Source organism: Chanos chanos, chromosome 1 (assembly GCF_902362185.1).
Source record: "Chanos chanos chromosome 1, fChaCha1.1, whole genome shotgun sequence".
Taxonomy (NCBI): Eukaryota; Metazoa; Chordata; class Actinopteri; order Gonorynchiformes; family Chanidae; genus Chanos; species Chanos chanos.
Genome location: NC_044495.1, coordinates 58,866,479 through 58,888,849, shown reverse-complemented (window position 1 = coordinate 58,888,849; position 22,371 = coordinate 58,866,479). Strand labels below are relative to the sequence as shown.

General features: G+C 43.7%; 1 protein-coding gene across 1 annotated transcript in view; it reads right to left on the bottom strand.

The window, feature by feature from the left end:
* Positions 1-16,171, bottom strand: part of antxr2a (ANTXR cell adhesion molecule 2a) — a 49,564-nt gene extending 33,393 nt beyond the window's left edge. The window contains exons 1-10 of the mRNA XM_030779878.1: positions 16,138-16,171; positions 13,147-13,218; positions 10,769-10,840; positions 10,141-10,222; positions 9,193-9,297; positions 8,981-9,049; positions 8,133-8,213; positions 5,404-5,464; positions 5,216-5,311; positions 3,249-3,318 (exon numbers count right to left, since the gene is read on the bottom strand). Coding sequence (XP_030635738.1) covers positions 3,249-3,318; positions 5,216-5,311; positions 5,404-5,464; positions 8,133-8,213; positions 8,981-9,049; positions 9,193-9,297; positions 10,141-10,222; positions 10,769-10,833 — 629 coding nt within the window. The 5' untranslated portion in view covers positions 10,834-10,840; positions 13,147-13,218; positions 16,138-16,171. The remainder of the gene's footprint in view (positions 1-3,248; positions 3,319-5,215; positions 5,312-5,403; positions 5,465-8,132; positions 8,214-8,980; positions 9,050-9,192; positions 9,298-10,140; positions 10,223-10,768; positions 10,841-13,146; positions 13,219-16,137) is intronic.
* Positions 16,172-22,371: the final 6,200 nt, after the last annotated feature.

Sequence of the window (22,371 nt, the reverse complement as noted above, 5' to 3'; positions counted from 1 at the left end):
GGTGCAGGCCAAGCTAAGTCAAATCACTCAACAATAAAAAAAAGGACAACGATACAACGATTTGATTCATTAATCTGTAAAAAAAAAAAGTTGGTGGAATTTTTGACTGGTCTTTGTTTAACGAGCTGAGCGTCGAAACCTTTTCCAGAACGGAGCAGGACGAAAAGTGAACTCACCGAAAAACTCTGACACCGAAGTCACTGTTTTCACTCAAAATATAATCTGCGGCATTATCTTGTTTCAAATACAGATCTATGACTGTCACATCTGTCAAAACACACAGAGATTGCCCTTGCCAAACAAACTCTTACAATCTGTAAGTGTGGATCTGTTTATTTTTTCCCGAGCTTTGGCAGACAACGCGCTGGCAGACAAACAGAGCCCTTATACTGGGTCAAAGGCAAACTTCAAAAGTGGAGCGTTTGTGGTCTCGCCCAAAAAAAAAACAAAACCCTGCTCCAACTCTCTCCAGCTAAAACAGTTCTGATATAAGCCAGGTGAATAAATCTATTGAGAGGCTAAAGCCTGGGAGAAAGATCCAACGTTCCAAAGAAACAACAAAACAATTCCAGTTATTTGAGATCAGTGTAGAAATCATCCTGACGCTTCCTGATACATTAGATCATATATCTGTTCTCGTATCAGAGAGGTTCAAATTCATAACACACTCAGTTGAACTGAACTAACTATGGAAAAGCACATACGGTTTGTGTACTTCTCCGTAAATCCGCCGATGTGAGTAACCTCCTAAACAGCTGGACAACGTATGATTGTTCTGTTGACCAGTTTCCAGTTTAAATCACTACTTCTGTCTTGTTTTTTGAGAAAAATGAGAAGTAAAAGAAAATCACTATTTCTGTCCTGTTGGGGGGGGGGGGGGGGGGGGGGGGGGGGGGGTTAGTGAAAGAAAACCAGGACTTGAGGACAGAGAACCACTCAAGCTTCCCAAACATGGAGCAGGAGACCACTCAAAACCTCACGGGAGATTTTGAAGGAAGCGCGTTTCATTTGTGTTCTCTGTCGGAAAGCCGGTCTTGACGCGAAGTCCTACCGACATCGGGCAGCTGGGCTGGGTGGTGCTGGTGTCGTTAATGGATTTCAGAAATTTCTTTAAACATGTGAAAACGAACGCGTTCAATTATTCACACCTGCACATATGCATCAGATGGCCCTGACAGACAAACATCACATGACACTGAGCCATGCTCACATATGACAGACTTCAGGGAACATTCCGGAAGAAAGCGCCACTGAGACTGAGGACAATGGGGTTAAAAAAAAAAAAAAAAAAAGAGTAAAGTTGAGACTTAAAACGGGCTAAAGCTAAGATCCAGGAATTCAAATGATTTTCTGTGACCCACTTTGAAATCTGTTTTGACAGTGAATTCCGTTTTGACGGTACCTCACTTTTTATGAGTGAATGAATATAATTCAGAATCATCCAAACAAAGCACTGAGTTTCGGCCTGGTTTTGGTAGAGGGGAGAAAGAACACCGACAAAGCCTCTATCGCACCATGAGATCAGGACAGCTAACGCCACGTTGACGGAGCCAAAGACTCATCATCAGGTTTTTTTTTTTTTTTTGTCTGTTTGTTTACTTATTTATTTATTTTTCCTCCCACACCTGGAGCCAGATGGAGCCAGATTGGTCGTGGATTGAGATCGACCGCGAATGAGCCGCGCTCCGCTACCTGCTACCGCGGCCAGGTGTCGGCTAGCCCCCCCCCTTCTGTTATTTTTTCTCCCTCCACCAATGCCGTGAAAACAGAAGTGAGGACATGAGACAGCCAGACCCGGGCTAGTTAACCCCACCCCTCTCGGCACACGACGAGGAGGCTGGACGGGGGGGGGGGGGGGGGGGGGGGGGCATCGCTAATGGGGGGCGGGTCGGTGGGAGTGGGGTGACAGATGTCTGAAACCCTTGACCTCCACGACAGCTGCCTCCACAGATGAGGCCTCTGTAAGACGCTCCACGAAAAAGAGCCTTTCCGAATCCTGGACACGCCGACCGCGCGACCCAGTCCCACCCTCCCCAGAGGTCCGTCCCAGCTGAGCACTCCAGCGCAGGCGGATTAAAGCGGCCGACGCAGGCTTTGCTCACTTCGAGCCGTACGCGTTTAGGCGAATGAAAGGAGGATGTGGCCAGCACTGAGGGTTAGGTTGTCGGGTTTTGGGGTTTTTTTTCTGTCAGGTAAAGATAAGCATTCTCTGACCAGCACAATGATTGAACATGGCGGTTGTTTTCACAAACAACAGGCAGATGGATAGAGAGGCAGAGAGAGAGAGAGAGAAAGAGAGAGAGAAAGAGAGGCAGAGCGTTCAGACGCGATGCAGGTGGCGTGTGTGTGAGTGTGTGTGTGAGTGCGTGTGTGAGTGCGTGTGTGTGTGCGGTACGGGGGTTTGTCGGCACGTGCTGAATTATTTAAATGGGGAGTGTGGAAAAAGGGAATCACTGCATCTGTCGCGCATCCTTTTAAAAACCCCCCGACCAGATGTGTTTACTTTGCGCTCATAGCTGCTAACTACTTAATGGGTCAGAATCACCAGCCAAGAGTTAATTAAGCAAGCCTTTCAAATGGCAGCCGCGTCGAGCGGATCACCCCTCCATTCTGTTATCAGCTCTTTCCGCTCCCCAACAACGCCTCCCCCCCACCCCACCTTTTCTCCAGAACACATGCAAATCAGGGGATGGTTTAAAAAAAAAAAAAAAACAATAACATAAAAAGGATTTAAACAAACAGTGCTATTAGACTAAGGCGTGCGGTGCACTATGTGTATTGTGTGCATATGATGAAGCCACGGCAAAACAGTAAAAATACACACACACACACAAATGGAACCCTGTATAGTTAGGGGAACTAAAGGCGAGAGGGAGTGCTGTTCTTTCTAGAGCAATAAGGTTGCACAGGATTTCTGAAACCGGAACATAGACGAGAACCTAACTTTTATCTATAGCTGAAGTCTGGTAGCTGAAGAAATCGCTGAGAGCTAGCCACAAAAAAAAAAAAGCCCAAAATAACACTTCTAAAGAAATTTGATGCAACAGTTAGCCAATTCCTCTTACGGTAAGCTATTTTAGGATGCTCCTCTCAACACGCGCTCCAAGAGGCACTTCCTTCTAAACTAAACCACATTTAACCACGATGGAGACGTTAGTGTAAGGCCACAGTTTAGACCCATGGATACTCCGCTCCGACCCAATGGCATTTCCCAAAACCACCGGCAGTAGCACCAGCAGAATACTTACTGTCCTGCGTCCAATGGTACGGGTGCTGGACACAGCACGTAACTGTCCATCACTGTGGTTGGTTTCTGATCTGGAAAATAAAAAGACCTCTTTGAGCTGTGCTCTCCCAGTAAGCCACAGAATCGACTTTATCACCAGATGTAATAATTTGCTGACATTTATCACAGAAAAGAACACCAGGATCCCTGCCGACGTTCGCGCGCAGAATAAAAAGGCCACCGGACGCAGCGATGTCATAGTGGAACGGAATCTTCGGAATGGAACGCAAAAATGGAATGTTGAGCTAGATTTGAAATATATTCAGTTCAAGCTACTTGACTATTTATTGGCTAGTGGGCCGTAACAAAAAAAAAAGGGAAAAGCAAGTTCCAAAAGAAACTTACAGTGTCTCCCCTCTCTGCTCTTCTTCTCTTAATCTTAAGCAGAAGATGGGGGCCGCTGTGTTTAAAAGATGCTTACAAAGAGGCCTCTCGTTTACGCTAATGTACATAGGATTCGTTCTCTTGATGTCGCTCACAGAAGTGTCCAGAAATAAACTCTTCCTTTCTTGTCTGCCTCCTGTCTGCTTTGCTCTCTACAGTTTCAAACCAAGGAGGAGGCATATGCGTCCCATATGCAGGTCTTTTCTCCGTTAAATATATGGCTAGTCATACAGTCACAAGGATATAGCCTTCAGCTTAGTCTGGTGGTCACACGCTGAGCCGCCGACTGTAAGGAGGCAGATTTTGGCAACAGAGAGAGAAGCGATAAAAGTCATTATGGACACGTGGCTGTTGGCTTGTCAGAACGATAGAAATGGACTATTTTTAAACTGCTTAGGACGAATAATGGGGCAGAAGATCTCGCATGTCACAATGCGTCTTTTCTTGTCCCAACGCGCTTGGTTACGTTCCAGATCTCGAAATAGACTGGCCCCTTGAAATCTGGCCGGGAGGGGTTTTGGGGGGGGGGGGGGGGGCACTGGGCTGCATACAACATATTATCTCTCTCTTTCTTTCTCTCTCTCTTTGAATCAGATGGATACATCGCATTTAGTTGTCTAAAGCTGTGTGAAAATTATACAAAATTACATTGAAAAATACATAAACTCACACAACTTTAACTCACATCCTGTACAAAAATTTGTGTGAGTGTTTGCATGTGTGGGCAAGTATGTATGTATGTTTCCATCCATCTATCTATCTATCTATCTATCTATCTATCTATCTATCTATCTATCTATCTATCGAATTAATTCTCCTATAGCATTTGGACATTGTGTTGCGTACTGTACACATGTGCCGTAGAGCAGCTGATCTCAGAGCAGTGAGCACTGTTCTGTCTGTAAGTGAGAATACACTTACTGTATGTGTTATGTCTGTTAGAGAGATGAGTGTGAATGGACTTACTGTATGTGTTATGTCTGTTAGGGAGATGAGTGTGAATGGACTTACTGTATGTGTTATGTCTGTTAGGGAGATGAGTATGGACTTACTGTATGTGTTATGTCTGTTAGAGAGATGAGTGAGTATGGACTTACTGTATGTGTTATGTCTGTTAGAGAGATGAGTATGGACTTACTGTATGTGTTATGTCTGTTAGAGAGATGAGTGTGAGTGTGGACTTACTGTATGTGTTATGTCTGTTAGAGAGATGAGTGTGAATGGACTTACTGTATGTGTTATGTCTGTTAGGGAGATGAGTATGGACTTACTGTATGTGTTATGTCTGTTAGAGAGATGAGTGAGTATGGACTTACTGTATGTGTTATGTCTGTTAGAGAGATGAGTGTGAGTGTGGACTTACTGTATGTGTTATGTCTGTTAGAGAGATGAGTGAGTATGGACTTACTGTATGTGTTACGTCTGTTAGAGAGATGAGTGAGTATGGACTTACTGTACGTGTTATGTCTGTTAGAGAGATGAGTGAGTATGGACTTACTGTATGTGTTATGTCTGTTAGAGAGATGAGTGTGAGTGTGGACTTACTGTATGTGTTACCGTCGACGATAAAACTGCAGAGGACTTGGTCTTTGGTACTCCCCAGCATCAACCCATTGCCTCTCAAAACGACGTCAAATGTGTCTGGCATATAAGAACCAGATGAAGTCATGATCAGAAGCGCACACACACACACACACACTTGCATTGGGAGGGATGGTTTCAAAAACACTCACCGTTGGCACAGACACTCGAGGGCTCCACCGTTAAAATCTCCGTGCACGATTTCTTCAGGATCTGCGGAGAGGAATTTATTCGAAACGTTATCCGGCAATCGCCGCAAATAAATACATCAAATCCATTTCCGCGTCTCTTTTTTTTTTAGGCACGTCACACCTGAAGGGTGTTTAGTATTTTCTCCTGCCTCTGCTCAGTGAGAAAGCTGTCACACACACACACACGCACACACACAGGCAGTAACCGGGGAGAAGAGAACTATGTCAGGCTTTATGGGAAAATTATGCGAGACCATTACATTCTTCAGTTCCATTACAGACTTGAGCCAGGTATTACCATATAAAGAGGTCTGTGTGAACTTACAGTCATCTTTCTTATCATCCCATAAATCAACAAAGGACAAACTATGCAAATCCGTGTACACAACCAGCAAAGAGACAATATTAACAACAATATATGAACCCCGGCACATCGCTGGTCAGAGCCCTCAATGTGAAGGCTGCACACAGGACCATAAAACAGGTTGATTAAATATGATGTTGGATAAACAAGGCACGTCAGTGACAAGAGAGAGAGGGAGACTGTGGCCAGTAGAGTTTTTTTGGGGGATGGATAGGGGGATGGGGGTGGAGGAGTTGGGCAAAGGAGGGGGTGGGAGGTGGGGGTGGGGTGTTTGCCCGAAGTTAACGACGTTGTTCTTAACTGACTTAGTTCAGCGGGGTGAGCTTGCTTCGTTTTGCTCACTTTGATTTGGCTGCGTCCCCAACACACGCGGCGGGCCAAAAAAAAAAAAAAAAACCCCAAAAAACGGAGCTTCAGATAAATCGTGGAAAATAACAGACAGCTGATGATCGCGACAACGATAGGCGCTTTAACGTCCCGAGCGCGTCGGCGGGGGGGGGGGGGCGGTCACCGCGACGGCGGAAGCGCCCGGGCCGAGGGACTGGCACGAAAACGACATCTGTTTGCAGCGAGGACATCATTCTAACAGGCTTTCGCAATCTGCGGGACAAGAGAAGACGATTGCCACGAAAAGGCAAAAGAATGTTTTTTATCTGGTCTGCGAACAATTAAAAGTTGAGTTTGCAAAAAAAATAAATAAATAAATAAATAAAAAAATTGGACATCTGTGTGAAGGGATCCGGGGGACTTTCCTAAGCAAACCACTGCCACACGGAGCATCCAACCAGAACAAAGCACAAGGCACAAAGCAAGAGGAAATGCAACGGCAGCAATGCTATAAACAAAATAGTTAGAAACCGTCTTACTGGGGGGGGGGGGGTTGCGGCAGGGGGACACTTACAGGGTTAAGTAGCTGTGGTCTGGAAGGAGGCACGGAAAACAGCGTTCTGGATGTGAATTATGACATCTGGATGTCCACAGGTACTGACGTCTTCCCATCATTCCCACCCCCCGCCCCCCCCCCCCCCCCCACCCCACCAAACCGTTCTCATGGGCTCAATAAGCCCAAACATGCGAGTTCTCTTTGTTTGTGTGATCTAATCAGGCGCAGGCTGAAAGAAGGACCAGAGCAGGAGTCTTTGGATCTCTTGATGGTTTTCAGCTGAACGCTCTCCGGCTTGAAGAGAATCAAACCTTGTATTGAACAATATGCAAGCACTCTGTGTCTGTCCCAAATCAATATCCGAGCACGTGTCTGTGCACTACCCCCCCCCCCCCAAATTAAAACAAAAAATGAGAGAAATGGGTGAAATTCATTCTATGTTTCTTTCTCTTTTTTTTTTTTTTTTTAACTTTTCAGTCTCTGCATGACAGATGATGTCAAATCCTGGAAATCAGAGCCCAGTAGGACACGAGGCCAACTGGTCCGGTCTCCAGAATTAGTAATGACTGGAGAATGCCTGAATGTTGCTAAGCCTGCAGAGAAAGCCAGGGCCAAATATGTTTATTCAACAATACTCTGGTGAGATATTACGCTTTTGGGTGGGTTTAGGAGAAAGGAGAGGACATTTGGCATAATTCGGCTAAGTCAATAAAAAAGTATTGTCTAGTGTATTGTGCAATTGCTGCGGAAAAGCAGTCAAACAGATAAATTTCATCCCGGCCCATTGATACGGACAACCAAACTCCGCACAAAATGTAGCACACTCAAACTTGCTAGATACTGTGACGTTTATTCTTGAGGAGTTTGCGAGAATCTTGCGAGGGCTGTAGCAGAGGTAGGTTTCAGCGTAGAGAAGCAAATGGAAAGTATCACAAACAAATTGGCGGGACGCTTGTGTGGGAAGCGGCTGCTTTGGCAACGGCGTGTAAACAACATGTCAGGACTCGGCCCCTCATAATCTAATTATTCGTTGGATGAAGCTGTTACATACGAAACTGGCCAAAGAAGGAAAAAAAACAAACCAAAACAAAAAAAAAAAAAAAAACAAAACACAAAAACAGCCCTGTCAAACCTTCAGTAGGTCATTTAAGCTTCATCGTCGAATAAACAGTAAACTGGCACAAAAACACGGTACATAAGCTGCTAGGGGTGTAGTTTAGTCATGTCTGACATGGTTGGTAGTTGGCAGAAGTTGAGGGCAATTGCATTTTGAGGAACTGACTGAACTTATCCTGGTTATCCACAAGGCCAAAAGAATAAGCTGAAAATGAGCAGTGTGTGTGTGTGTTTGTCTATGTGCATGTGAGTGTGTGTGTTTGTGTGTGTGTGTGTGTACGCGTGCATGAGAGAGAGAGAGAGAGAGAGAGAGAGAGAGAAACTTACTGAATTCACAATGCCTTTGAGAGCCTGGAAACCTCCTTTGACTGGGAACACCTGATCTTTGTTGTCAGCCACCTCAACCAACTGTTGCCAGGAATACACACACACACACACACACACACACGCATGCAGAGAGGGAGAGAGAGAGAGAGGGAAAGAGCGTGAGTGAGAGAGACAGGAAAAGAGAGATAAAACAGGGGCAAGGACCTTCAAAAATCCTGCTGATTCCAGTTTTTTTTTTTCTCCAATATATCTCACAGTCATCATATCAAACACAGGAAGTCAGACCAGGACTCAGTAATTACACCCTAATCTGGCTCTGCCCCCGCCGGACCGAGGCAAACAGCAGGCTGAGTGGAATTTTTTCTCTGCAGAAAAGGACTTTTGTGGCCAGTTCTCACATAAAACTGCGTTGTCTTGCCACGGGGTCACCTGATTCTCCCCGACTGACCCTCTGCTAATCACTTCATTACAGTAACTGAGTTTAGAGCTGAGAGGAATCCAGTTACGGCGATGAGTGACTAAAACAGCTCAACGCTCGGACCGAAACATTCGACAAAGGGACGGATCCGTCAGTGTATTTGCAAAGCCTTAGCTTCGACACACACACACACACACACACACGCACAGCTCCGACCATGTTTCGCGCTGCGAGGAGAAATCTGCCAACTGGCATTGTTAGCTACGCAAACATCGCATTACCGTCGCCGAAATAATCTAAACCTCATTACAGCGCGTGTCAACAGTATACAGCGTTTGTGAAGTCACTCAGCGGTCAGATGGTTCATGAGATGGCGTTTGGAATGGGAATCGAAAAGGGCTGAAAGGAAAAGCGTTTTTTTTTTTTTTACCTGCTGCTCGTTAAAATCCTTCACTCCAACGCAGTAGACTCTCGCACCGTGTTGCCTGGCGGTGTCGGCCTTGGTTGAAAAACAAAACCGAATATGAGACATGGTCATTTTTTTTTTTTGGTTCCATGGTAAAGGTCTTTAGAATTTCCTCAAAGTGATATTGTCGTGTCGTGTGCCGTGCAAAAAACGTGCAGGGCCGGGTCTGCTCGCACCTCGTTCTTCGTGAGTTCGAGGGTGTAGGGAGTGAGTTCTCCGTCGGTCAGGGTGATGATTATGCACGACGACTTTTTAGCTTGGGCTTTCATTTGCTCTGAGGCCTGAGAACAAAGTCAAGGAAAGCAAAAGAAAGAAAGAAAGAAAGAAAGAAAGAAAGAAAGAAAGAGGGTATTAGTTTAGGACAAACTCATTATGCCATAAGAGGAAACTCTGTTCAGTTGTCCAGGAAAACCCTTCAAAGCCAGGAAGTGGAATGTAGGTCAGTCTGAAACATTCTTACAAACGAGATAGCCGTTTAATTACTGCTTATCTAGACCGAGGGCTCTGCCAAACCGCAGCGGGGGAACCTACCCAGCAAAACGCTAACAGAGACACAAGGTGGAGGAGCTAAAGCTATCAGCCTCTGTCTGGGTACAGAAACCACAAGGAAGTTGTATAGTTAGGTGTGGCACTATGAATGTGTGCACTGTAGACTCTGACCTCCGTATACATATATTTAAAAAAAAACTTCCTCCATTTTAAACCACATCCCTTTGATGTTAAGATTCCATTATTGCATCATTTTATTGGACTACGTCTGGCAGCTGATGAGCAAGGTGTCTTTAAGGAGGTCAAATCCCTTCTGTGGTCTTGTCCTCTTTAAACACTGGGTTCGACTTGGATTCAGAAAGGAACTGTTTCAGCGCATGGGGGAAAACCAAAATAGCTTTCTCCATTTCCCGTACAGTTGTAACTCTTGTTCTGACCTCAGTTGCACCGTTAAGAGACAAAAACATTAGTTATTCTGTTATAAAACAATCATCTTAACAGCTCCTAAATCGATTCCAGCGTTACGAAATCTTGTACTCTGGTTTTCTCAGAACCGTTTTTTTTTCTCTGGTATGTAAACAGGCTGAGGCCTGTTCCAGGCTCTGACACTCGGGGGGGGGGTCCACCAAACTTACCTTTTTAAAGCCCTCGTGCATGTATGTTTCTCCCGCTGGCCTCACCTCGCTCAGTTTCTTAAGGCCCTCGTCAATCTCTGCTCTAAACACACAGACAGACAGACAGACAGGCAGAGAGAGAGAGAGAGACATAGAGAGAAGGAGAGAGAGAGAGAGAGAGAGAGAGAGAGAGAGAGAGAGAAGGAGAGACAGAGAGAGAGAGAGAGAGAGAGAGAGGAGAGCAGAGAAAGTTTGTGGGACAGAGAAATGAACACCAGAAAAGTCAGAAGCGAGCTGCATTTTTGGAGGAAAGTTCATGGAAACCTGTAACAGTTGGTCTCAGGACAGCTGTACCTAACTACACTCACACGGGCCAGGGAAAAGCCTTTTGAAAAATGCCCGAGTTTTCAGCCCCTCAGAAGTATTAACCTAACAACTACCCGTAAAGTGTGCAACAAACTCCTCTTTAAGCATATACTGTACTGTTACAGTACATCCCACAACCAATCATTAAAACGTGCTATCATTGAAGTTCATGCATAGAATAGAAAACAAACCTAACGTATGTACAAACACTGTTGGTTGAAGCAGGTTATCAGAAAAGTTTAACAGAGTAATAAATTGAAGGCAAGTGGGTGTAAACCTGTACCTGTTTCCAGTCAGGGGCAACATGATTTCAGCACTGGATGAAAATACTATGAAGGACACTCTCATGCTCGGGCTAAAATTGGCAGGGGACAACAAAAAAAAAGACAATAGTGTTTTAATAACATAATTACTACATGAAAATTTATACTAATCAGGCATTGCAGCATAAGTCCAGGCACATTTTCTCTCTTTAACGAACGCTTCACGACTGCACGATTTCGCTTTGGCGTTCAGACTGAGACACCCTCGCCTGACCGAACATCAGGTGATATAAGACAGCGCGCGGCCTTTGGCTGAACACGAGTAGACTGAACATTCGCGATGACGCAGAGAACTGTCACCGTCTGATTTCCCGACGACAGATTCAAAGCCAACAACTTCTTTTTTTTTTTTTTTCTTTTTGGACTAATATCTAACCAGCGTTTCTAACCAGCTAATTATAGTCTGCCTCCTGTAAAGACTTCCAACAGAACATGACAGAGGAAACGATGAAGTCACATCCATACAGGAAACAGGTTGTCAAATGTGTGATTCGCCCGTGTACAAAGACACTTCCTCTCTCTCGTCATGTTTCATTACCTGTCCCCTTAAAAGGATCTAAGTAAACGCTGAACATGACTTAAACCTTTTTCCTACAGCTAAAAAGAAAAAAAAAGACACTATCTTAAGTTGTGATGCTTCCAAACCTCTGCAAGATCTTGTTGAGACACTGCAATTGCTCAGAAAAATCTTAAGAAAGAAAGAAAGAAAGAAAGAAAGAAAGAAAGAAAGAGAAAAAATTAAAAAGAGAACCCCAAAACCCTGGCCTGACACCTTGAGCGTCCTGGATTAGTCGACTCTCGATGTGCTATTTTGAACGGAACTGGAGAGAGGCAGACTTAAAAGGTTACTCCTCAGGACAAGCCCGTGTCATGTAACCAGTTGGTCATTTTTTTTGCAACCTTCTGTCAAGTCCAGAGAGCTGGCATGGGACTCGGGAAGACAAATATGGTGAATGTATGGGAATTTCTGGATCCGAGGCCGTTTAGAGATGGGAGGTCTCAGGACACACAGCATAAGGGAAAGGGCTGTTTTTTCTCCCACTCGGAGGACAAACGACACTCGTTTCACACGAGGGGAGCAGGCAGTTTATGGAAAATTTTTTTTTTTTTTTTTTTTTTAAAAAGGCATTTACATCGCATTGCTTTATGCCACACGTTAAATACAAAGTCGGCTTGACTTTTGATCCGACGGTTTCAACCAATCGCTCTGGCGCGTTGCACCAAAGCGTGAACTCGCATCCAAATCCGTCTGAACTTGAGCGGGAAAAGTGGATCGTTCACAGCTGTCCATAGTTTGATTCCCCATCTCAGCATAGGCAAGAACCTAGAATCTCCTTATTTGTTCTCTCCATACAATGATTTAATTAACTTCTCTACAGCTGGTCCTTCCACGATTCAACAAAGAGCCATGAAATGGGAGGGAGAGAGAGAGAGAGAGATAAAGAGCGAGAGAGTGAGAGATAATGACTGAGAGAGATAGAGAGATGGAGGGAGAGAGGGAGAGAGCAGGACGAGGGCCAGAACATTCCACATGGCGCAACAGAAGAGCACTGTGTAAACGGGAATTGTGTGGCAGACTGAGATTTTTCCTCCCTGTCTCTGAGTCTTAAAGCACACACACACACACACACACACACACACACTCTGCTATCTGAGTGATATGTGCGCGTGTGTGTGTGTGTGTGTGTGTGTGCGCGCGCGTGTGTGTGTTTGTGTGTGTGTGTGTGTGTGTGTGTGTGTGGTGCTGGAAGCCTCCAGTGCAAATGGCTACTCTCACAGCACAGAAGACCAAGCCTTCAAGCCACCCACTCCCACCTGGTCGCTTTGCTATTTTCTCTAACAGACTGCTTTCTTCTGGCTGGGACACAGCCGTCTGGACTGGCACATACATTGAGTCAACGTTACATAAGTTCAAATTCATCAGGCACATTTTCTCTCTCTCTCTCTCTCTCTCTTTCTCTCTCTCTCTCTCTCTCCCTCTCTCTCTTTTTTTCATCTCCCCAGGACAGTTTCCGGGGTGAACGGGTCGGCGGACTTCGGATGAAATATCGGGGCGTTTGGTTTCATGTGGCCTCTGGGTTAATGCAGATGCACAGGAAGCCGCTTAGTGGCCTGTCCCAAAACAACGGAAAGCGACTCCGTGCAAAGCAAAACGATTGACGCGGTTGCAATACTTGCAAAGATAAACACATATACATCAAAACATCAACCTGTCTTTTTTTGCATTGTCACAGAAAGACATGAGGGTATCAGCGGCAGTTCTACATATTTTGTCGGGGTTCTTTTGTTGTTTTTTTTTTGGAGGAGGAGGAGGAGGAAGAGGGGAGGTTGGTGTTACCTTACAAAACGTTCTGTGAGGTTCTTCACAAAGTCAAATATCTGTCCCCAGTCGCTCGCGACACTTCCGGACCTGGAACGAAAAACATAAACACGCAACAATCAGTGCAGGACCGGAGCTGCATACAGCTTGACGCGATTACTCGGACGCGGGGCCCAAGTTAAAAGCTGCGCTAGCAATGCGGCGATCTTGACGCGGTCGCCTTAGAAGTTACGCCGTCGATTAGAGAGTTATCCCAGCATGCTTTGTTGAGTCAGCTAATGCTGAACCCAGACGCGGGCTTTGTCGAGAAGGCAAGACATGAAAACACAAGCTGAGTCAGAACATGCCTGCAAAGTAAACAAATCCGTCACTTATCTGCCTTTTGTCATTATCAGAACCTAAAAAACAACCCCCTCAAAGATGAACTTAAAACAACCTCAGACACATAGCACCAAAGCGTTATGTCTTCTATATTGAGTAACCGACCAGAAAAGGTTTATCTGTGAGCTACAGAATAGGCGTGGTGTGACTGGAGAGTGATATTATATGAAAAGGAAACAAAATACGTTTACATTGCTTAGATTTAAGCTACCTGTCACATTGGCCACTTGCTTTAGAAAAAGAAATGATGATGGAGTTGGTAAATGTCATTTTTTCATGTGACAGTTCACAATTTTGAGTGACAGCTCTAGCAGTCACCATGACACTAGCTCATCATTGTATCAAGACCTGAATAAAAAGAAATACGACACAATTTAAAACAACCTCAAAACATATAGTCCAAAACAGTTATTTCTCATAGATTCCTGTGAGTCAGTTACGTATGAATTTCAGAAGTAGGCTAGGATGATTTGAGTGTTATTACCAAATAACCCCCCCCACCCCCCCCCTCAACACACACACACACACACACACACACACACAGCACAAGTCAGGCTGGGAAATGTCAACAAATTAGAAACATCTGCATAAACTTCCAGAAGATTCTCTGAAAGCCGATAGTGAAAAAAAGAGCACCTGGACCCATAACATACATCAACCTCTGTAGGTCAATGACTCTTTATTGCGTTACGAAAAAAAAAAGAAAAAAAAAAAAGGAAAAAAAAAAGAAAAAATCTAAACGTGCCCTTGATACAACGTCAGAAGGTAATTGAACTGGCCGAATAATTACAGTCCAGTGTGTGCTGAAAACATAAAACACAAGAGTAGGAAAAATCATCTTTTATGTATTTCATTCTCCCCTCGTCGCGTGCCAAGGTCAATGAGTGTGATCAGAGGCCGAGGTCATTAGACCAAGAGCAACAGCTATGGAACGGGTGGCTTAAAAATAGACTTTTCTTCCATCTTTCCTCAGGGTTCCACACTCCTGTCTGTTTTTAACCAAGTCCTGTGTTTCCAAATCTTACAAAACAGATTCGTAAACAGGCAGAGCAAGAACACAAGTTGTGCCCGGTGCAGATCACAACAACAAAAACAAACAAAAAAAAGAAGAAGAAGAAGAAGAAGAAGAAAGAACAAGAAGAAGAAAGAAAAAAAAAAAAACATTCCGGTCAGCTAACATCTGGCTTTGGCTATGTGTGTTCTATCATGTGTGGAAATGCATGTTACACTGACACCATTTTAAAACTGGTCCTGTTTGTGACTGCATTTCTTACACTGATTTCACTCAAAAAAAAAAAAAAAAAAAAAAAAAAAGCCTGACCAAATAAGGACATGAAGGGATGTTTCTGGCACAGTTTACTGGAGATATGTGTGTCCACAGCTGCCCTTAGGACACCGATGATGAATCTCTTTCCTCTTCTGAAAGTCTGAGATGGGGAAACAGTTTCTTTCCTTGTTCAGGGATGCATTTGTTTTCGGGCTGGCACAGAAACGCTGAGGTTTTGTGCTCAACAGAGGAAGTTTGGCTTTCAAAAAGAGGCCCTCAGCTCATCTACACAACGAGGACGATATCTCAGCTATCAGATCATCCGGTCATTTCCAAAAAAAAGTCTGTTTGGGAAGATGGGCTTCAGTCAGGCCCAGAAATTCTCCAAATGGGTCATTACACTCACTTAGCAACATCAACAGCAACAAAAAAAAACAAAAAAAAAAAACTCTGTTACTGCCTGGGATATATTAGATTCAGTTCCTTAACCAAAGACAATGTTTCTGGTGCAGGCAAATCAGAAATAAATTTGCAGAACTTATTACTACAAACTGCATGATTTGGCAACAGTGCCCGCGTGGCTGGTACCCACTGTGCAAGAAGATGTGTAACACTGAGGTCAAAACTCAAACTCACAAGTTACAGGTGTGACCTTAAGCAGCACGAATAAAAAAACAAAAAAAAAAAACCGTGCGGTGCTCATTAATAATTCCCGCTAGTACAACTTATGACTGCTTACCACATCCCGTTTGTAAACACTACGGAATTAATGCACAGCTGTTCGGATATTTAGGTCAGTGTTCCGAGTACAACGTCATTGCAATTATTACCGATTAAGAAAGTGTGGGAGTACTCCCTTAAATCAGTATATCCGTACAGGATGCACTCAACAACACAACTGCTTAGCTGTGCAAAAAAAAAAAAAAAAAGATTGTGAACTTAGTTTCCTCTCAAGCATGACGATGAACTGAGCTGTCATGTCTTTGAACAGAAGGCCTATGAAAGATCAAGAACAAACGGCCTATCGAAGCAGTGGTTTAACATGTAGGACCCTTCATCTTATTATCAAACTACTCTTCTAAAATTTGAGTGTGACCAGCAAGGCCGGTCACTGGCCGTGATGTACGGATAGCGTGCGGCTGCTACCAGAGGCAGTCTGAACTTTCTGAACTTGAACTCAACTATCCATTGTTACGAACCACGGAGATATAACACGTTTTGCTGAAAACGCAGAAGTCTTGTCTTTTTCAAGCAAGACACCTGGGTGCTTAGAGTAGCACAGCACGATCACATTATAACCGTATTTTTTGTTGTATAGAGAGACTGCATGCAAAGTTTATAAAAGTCCAAAGAATACTCACCTATCTAAAACAAAGTAGAGATCGTAAGCTCCATGACACGAGGGGGTTTCTGCCTTAATAGATCCGATCAAACTAAGGAAAACAATCGCAGTGGCTGCGCATCTCCAACAAAGCTTTTCTAGGTTAAAACTTTTCTTTGTCATGGTAGGACGGAAAACAACTGTTGCAGCGCAAAGAAAAATATCGCATACATAAAAAAAAAAAAAAGTTGTAACAGAGTTCAACTAAGATTTCAACGTCAAAGGAGTTTGCAGAGTGTTATTGTTAAACTGAGGGCACTTCTACATCTCCCGGTCTCGCGCAACATGTCAAATTTATAGAGACTATGACTGAAATTATTATGCCTCTTCCTGCCACCCAGAGGAAATCAAAGGAAGCCTACGTCATCCATTAAATGCGATCACCTATCCTGTGTCCCAAGTCCTCTTGACTGTAGCATGTAGTTTTGTTCCAGGGGAAAACACAAGAAGGCGGTGAGAAAACTAGTCGTTATTTTCCCAAATGGTTTCACTCACGAAATTTAACCCCGTTTCCACTGAGCATGCGCATACAGATGTTGAGAGATACTGGGGTCGCGATGTGGTGAAAAGCACACACCCAACAGCTGTTTTTAAAACCGTTATTTGTGCTCCTAAAACAACTGTTCCGCAGAATTTGAGATAAAAGTTGTTTTCCTTGTTAGTTATACTATGATAATCATACATAAACGTTTGCCTTGTCACACAATTTCGTTTGAAATCTGAGCATATTTCAAACACAGAAATTATGCTCATTTAGAAAACAAGACACGTTAACCGACACACCATAAAAATACCGCAACTACACCCAGTGACTTCAGTTTTACATATGACTCAAATCCGTAAAGCCACGTGTTACATCACCCAGGTACATAATCACATGTTGAAACCAAAGATGTTGAAACTAGACACTTACTATGTCCCGAGGCCACAGTTTTTCTCCATCCAGTAATCTCAAACAGGAATAATTTGCGGCCTTGTTTACAAAGAATAAAGTACCAAAATCTCAAAGTACAGCACTTTGTAAATAAATAAATAAACAGAGAGAGAGAGAGAGAGAGAGAGAGAGAGAGAGAGACTTTTTATGAACCATGGGGTAATCACTGACCAAACACCTCCACGTGATCTAACTTATCAGCTGTATTGTAGTGTAAACAATGGGTAAACTGTGTAAACAATAGCAATTCATCTATTCACAGAGGGACATTGACTGTTGTAAATAAGACCAAGCCTCTGCAGGATCAACTGATTCATCTCGAGGCAAACAGCAAAGCAGACATCAGACATCAGAGTGTTGCAATATGAAGTGTTTAGTTGGGGGGAATTCCTGAATTTCCACACATCACACATCCGCAATTCCTACATCACGATATGTCGAGTCACCTGTTGGTCACCGTGTGCGACTGTAGCGTCATGACAGATGTCCTGTTTAGACGTCATCCCATTTCTGAAACACCCCTCCATTTCATTCCATCACGTCTGTGCATTTTATGTTGCGTCTCATCTGTGATTCTTACATCGTGTTCCAATCCAAGCCTGCTGGACCCATAACGTACTGGTCACATAATGCATCCAGACAAAAGCCGCTGAGACGGTCTGAAAGGAGAGTAGAGGATGTGAGAGCATTGACCTCCTCAGGGACGTGGATGAAGAAAGATGGTGTGCGAACAGGTGGAGATGGAGGGCTGACAGGACGCATTGCGGGCAGAGAAATTGGTTTGTATTTAATTGACCTGTTTGTGTAAGGGGCTGAGTGCATTCCTCTAGGGCAGGTACGAGGCGTCCAGATGTTATGGTGGCTAACGAATAACCTTCCCCTCTTACAGGCCATAGGGCTCACTCTCAGCCGCGGCTTCACTTACCTCACAGCCTTGGCTGGAGTCAGAGCCACGGTTTAATCCACTGCTGGCTGAAACGACCCCCTCCCCCCCCAGAAATGACTGAGATTTAATTCATTTAACCTCTCAACTGCTTCAGAATGTTTGCTTTGGAGGGGGGGGGCAGTGTCTTCAGTTTTCATATTACCCAAAATTACTAGCGGGTCCTCATTCATTACGCCGTCGTAAGGATGTTATAATCTGTCATAATGCCACACGGCTGGCACCTATGCCCGGACCACAGCCGTTCTGCTCTTCTGTGTCCTTACGCCTGCATCACTCACTCATTATCGAAGACACTAATCAGGGTTCTGGGGGTGCTGGAGCTCATAGGGCGAAAGGCAGGGAAACACCCTGAGCAGGGACACAGACACTGGCGCTATTATGACAGGGGCAATTTAGCATCGCCAATACACCTAACCTGCATGTCTTTGGACTGTGGGAGGAAACCCACGCAGACACGGGGGGGAGAACAAACTCCACACAGAAAGGACCCTGGCCACCCGGCCGGGAATCGAACCCGAGACCTTCTTGCCGTGGGGCGACAGCGCTACCCGCCGCACCACCGTGCCACCCGCGCCTACTGCATCAGTCTAAGTCCATTGTATCTGTATGGGTCCATAGAATAGGAACGTTATGACGTGCTCTGCAATGTTAAAGACAGTATTTCCAAATATGAGCAGCTGACTGGCTCCCTTTGTCATTCAGACGTGTGGTCACTGAACACTCATCGAATTGCCTCATCACATCAATATCGGAGTCAAAACAACATCAGCAAAAAAAAAAAAAAAATTCAACAGAACCCATTACGTCTAGATGTTCCCATGTGAAACCTCACCGACTTTTTCCGTTCGAACTCAGATCTTGCTTCCCCTTCATAGAATTTTTGCTCTTCTGAAATTTGTATCATCCGGAATTTGTTGGAATGTGAGGTTTCGAAGGTGTTGCGGTTTCATCTATCATTTTTTTTTTTTTTTTTTCTAAAAGGCAAGTTATATTTTGTCAGCTTGATCCTATACAATTTAATGGTTTTCTTTGATGTGTGAACAGTTTAGGGTCAGAACGAAAAGGCCGGTATAGACTATGATTTATGTTCTGTCACTTATTCGATAGTTAATATGTGCTAATATTTATTATGAATGAACTGAAATGAAACTATTTGCATTTTCTGCGCCTATATATACTCTTTTGATTTAAGGCACCTGGCATTAAGTAGATATCAGTGAGAAGGCAGAAAGGTGAGGGTAGCTAAAGAGCTTTCTGCTGCATGAACACTGTCTAATGTGTATGTATGTATATATGTTTGTGTGTAGGTATGTATCTCTCTGTGTGTTTGTTTGTTATTGTTTGCTTGGTCATTTTACAAGAGTGGTTAGATAGATAATCATAATTCAAATTATCCTTAGTGAACTTTTATTTCACTATTTTATTTTACTACTGTATCTTAAGCATCATTCTGGATGTTCTAGAGTGCATGGAACTGTTACTAATATTTCTGGATTCACAAGAAGAAGAAAAAAGATTGCTCTAGAACACTGAGACTGATTAATGACATTCTAGAACATAAACTGTGAGCCTTGATGTATTCTACCCAAACTAACATCCCACTGTTACCCAGCGGCCCTTGTTTGGAGAGCCAAATGCATCTAAAACGCTGGCCCGCGCACAGTTTAGTGTCCGCACTAACGTCAGGGTTCACAGCTGTACAGGCTGTCAGAGGACCTGCAGGAGAAGTTCCACTCTGGCTTATCTAGTCACAAACAATCTCTGTGTGCAACTGCGGCCTTGATCACACCTCACGAGATCTGTGACGTGTCGGGTGGTATCAGCACGCAAGAGCTCGTCTCTTCCCCCATGTTTCCCAGGCACGCCACGGGGCTGTGCCCTGGGCGTTTTTGGGAAGGGAAGGCGAGTGCTAAAATGTGATAAAAAAAACCCCGAATGATCAGAATGTCTCCGCGCCCCTGCTTCGCCGATGGGACAAGGCCAGTAATCATGCACTTCAACACGTTGCACTTAACCGACTTAGATTAACGTCTCATCATACTGCACTATCCGCTTTTCTGACTGTATTAACCTTTTTCACTGTACACAGCTGCAGCCTTTACATTAACCTTAAAACTCAAGACGCATTCCTTTGGCTCTTCACTCGGCGCTTAAATGACAATCATACTAAAATAAAATAATAATACTTATATATCAGTGTGAACTCCACCTGAGGGTCAAATGTAATGGAGTCTTTCTGAGACCCATATTTACTGATAGGCTACTCTTTGTGAACAGAGAGAGAGAGAGAGCGTGAATGAGGTAGAGTCAGTAGTGGAGACACTGCCAACCACTGTACATTCAGTGCCACGTGTGTTCGGATAGCTTCTCTTTCCACCGCCGCTGTGAGCGCTGTCAAAGATATTGATGTGGTGATGTGGGGGTGATTGGCTCAAGCTTGCGATCCCAGTACAGCAGGAAAAAGTCAGAGGATGTCTCAGAGACAAAGGCAGCCGCACCATGCCAGTGTGTGCGTGTGTGTGTTTTGTTTTTTTTTTTACAATTTTTTAAATTAATCATTTATTTATAATATTATTAACCCATCACATATGGTGCAATGTGATGACTGACCAGCACTGACCAAGTAGGGACAGTGAAGGAGAATGTTTCTAATGTTTCATTTTGTAGAAAAAAGATATATATATATTTTACTCATTTTAATGATTTAATTAATAGCACAGCAATCTTCAGAGAGGTGCTTTGAGACAAGAGAAACGTTAGGTGGGTATGTTCAGGCTCTTCTCTTCTACTTCCCCTCTAATGCCCTCGCTGCCGAAAACCAACTTGCTAACTACTAGCAGCTAAAAAAAAGCTATTTATAATACGTGTAATTTCCCTTTGGTTAGACGTGTTAAAAACCTCAAAGAGAAGGAATTATATTTAGCTGAACAACTACCGTGCTTTACAGTAATTAACACACGCCGCAATTTGACACCAGAGCCTTTTTAAACCTAGAAGTCACTCAAACCCCTAGTCAGACGTCAATCATTTCCATACATTAGACAATTCGTACTGATGTGTATTACACATTTGTCATGGTTTTCTCTTACGAACATAAAGAGTTTGTTTTTTACATGCTCGATTATGGCGGCGTTCTTTGAACTGTGCTGGATTTTAGAAGTTTTAATCCGGTTATTTGTCACGGACATTACAGTTGTAAACATAATCAGAAGCGACAGGGTAAATGACTCAAACTAATTGTAAAATGCACTGAGGTGGGAAAAACCCATTAAGAGTTGAGCCCATGACAAAACGCAAAGGTGTACGATTAATTTCAGACAAAAAAAAAAAAATTTCCCTTTATGTGAAAAATGATAAACAATGATATTGTACATGTGAAATAAGTAAATAAACGGTATGACAATAGCTTCCCTTTGTTTCTCATGCTCTTCCACACTCCCTTTTACGATTTTGTAAATTATACATAATAATTCAAAATGCAAATACACTTTTGGATCTTAATGCTCTTTTAGCTCCACTTGGCTTCTTTTTGGGGTTGGAGAGAGAACAGTTTCTTACATGTCCGGGTTTCTGAATGTTCGTGTCATCCGTTGACCCAAATTCATGCTAACTGTCTTAGCACCTGTTTCTAAATTCTCAGCTATGGACAGAGCATAATTTGCTTTCTACTGCTGCAGAGGGTTTCACAGTTGTTTCTGTGATAAATCCAGCAGTATTCTATCAGAGACACATACATTTTTTCACACACAGTGTACACTTCACAGACATAATACTTTCACACCATCACGTGCTCTCAGAAATCCCTCATACAGAAAACACATCTTCTAATAACAGATTCTGCTGTTTGGCTTACACAGGGTAGTAAAAATTCAAAGGTTTTAATCATTTGAAAGTCACTGTTTAGCTTGTCTCCACAGCAGTTGTTTTCATCAAACGCCCGACTAGCAGCTGGGCGGTTTTAGCAGGTCGCTAACCACTCGTTGTGGGAGATGAAAGAGCCACTGTATAGCCGTAACTTCCATGGCGTGAACCGAATTCACGCACTGAAATCTCTCACACCGAGCACAGCTAGTTAGCCCAGTCCAGATTTGCTCTTCCGTCTGTTTCTAATGACTGGGAAAAATACCAGGGCCCTAGCAATCATGAACCAGACGGGAGAGTGATTCCAATTAATGGTGGTGAGGTAGAAGACAAAGGAGCCTCAGATAAAACAAAAGAAAAACAAAAAAAAAGACCAGAGCACTTCCATTTATCTACTGCAGCTCAGAACTGAAGAAGAACTCTTTTCTCCTTAGAAAACAATATCTTTCCTTTTCCGTTTTCCATACAAAAGT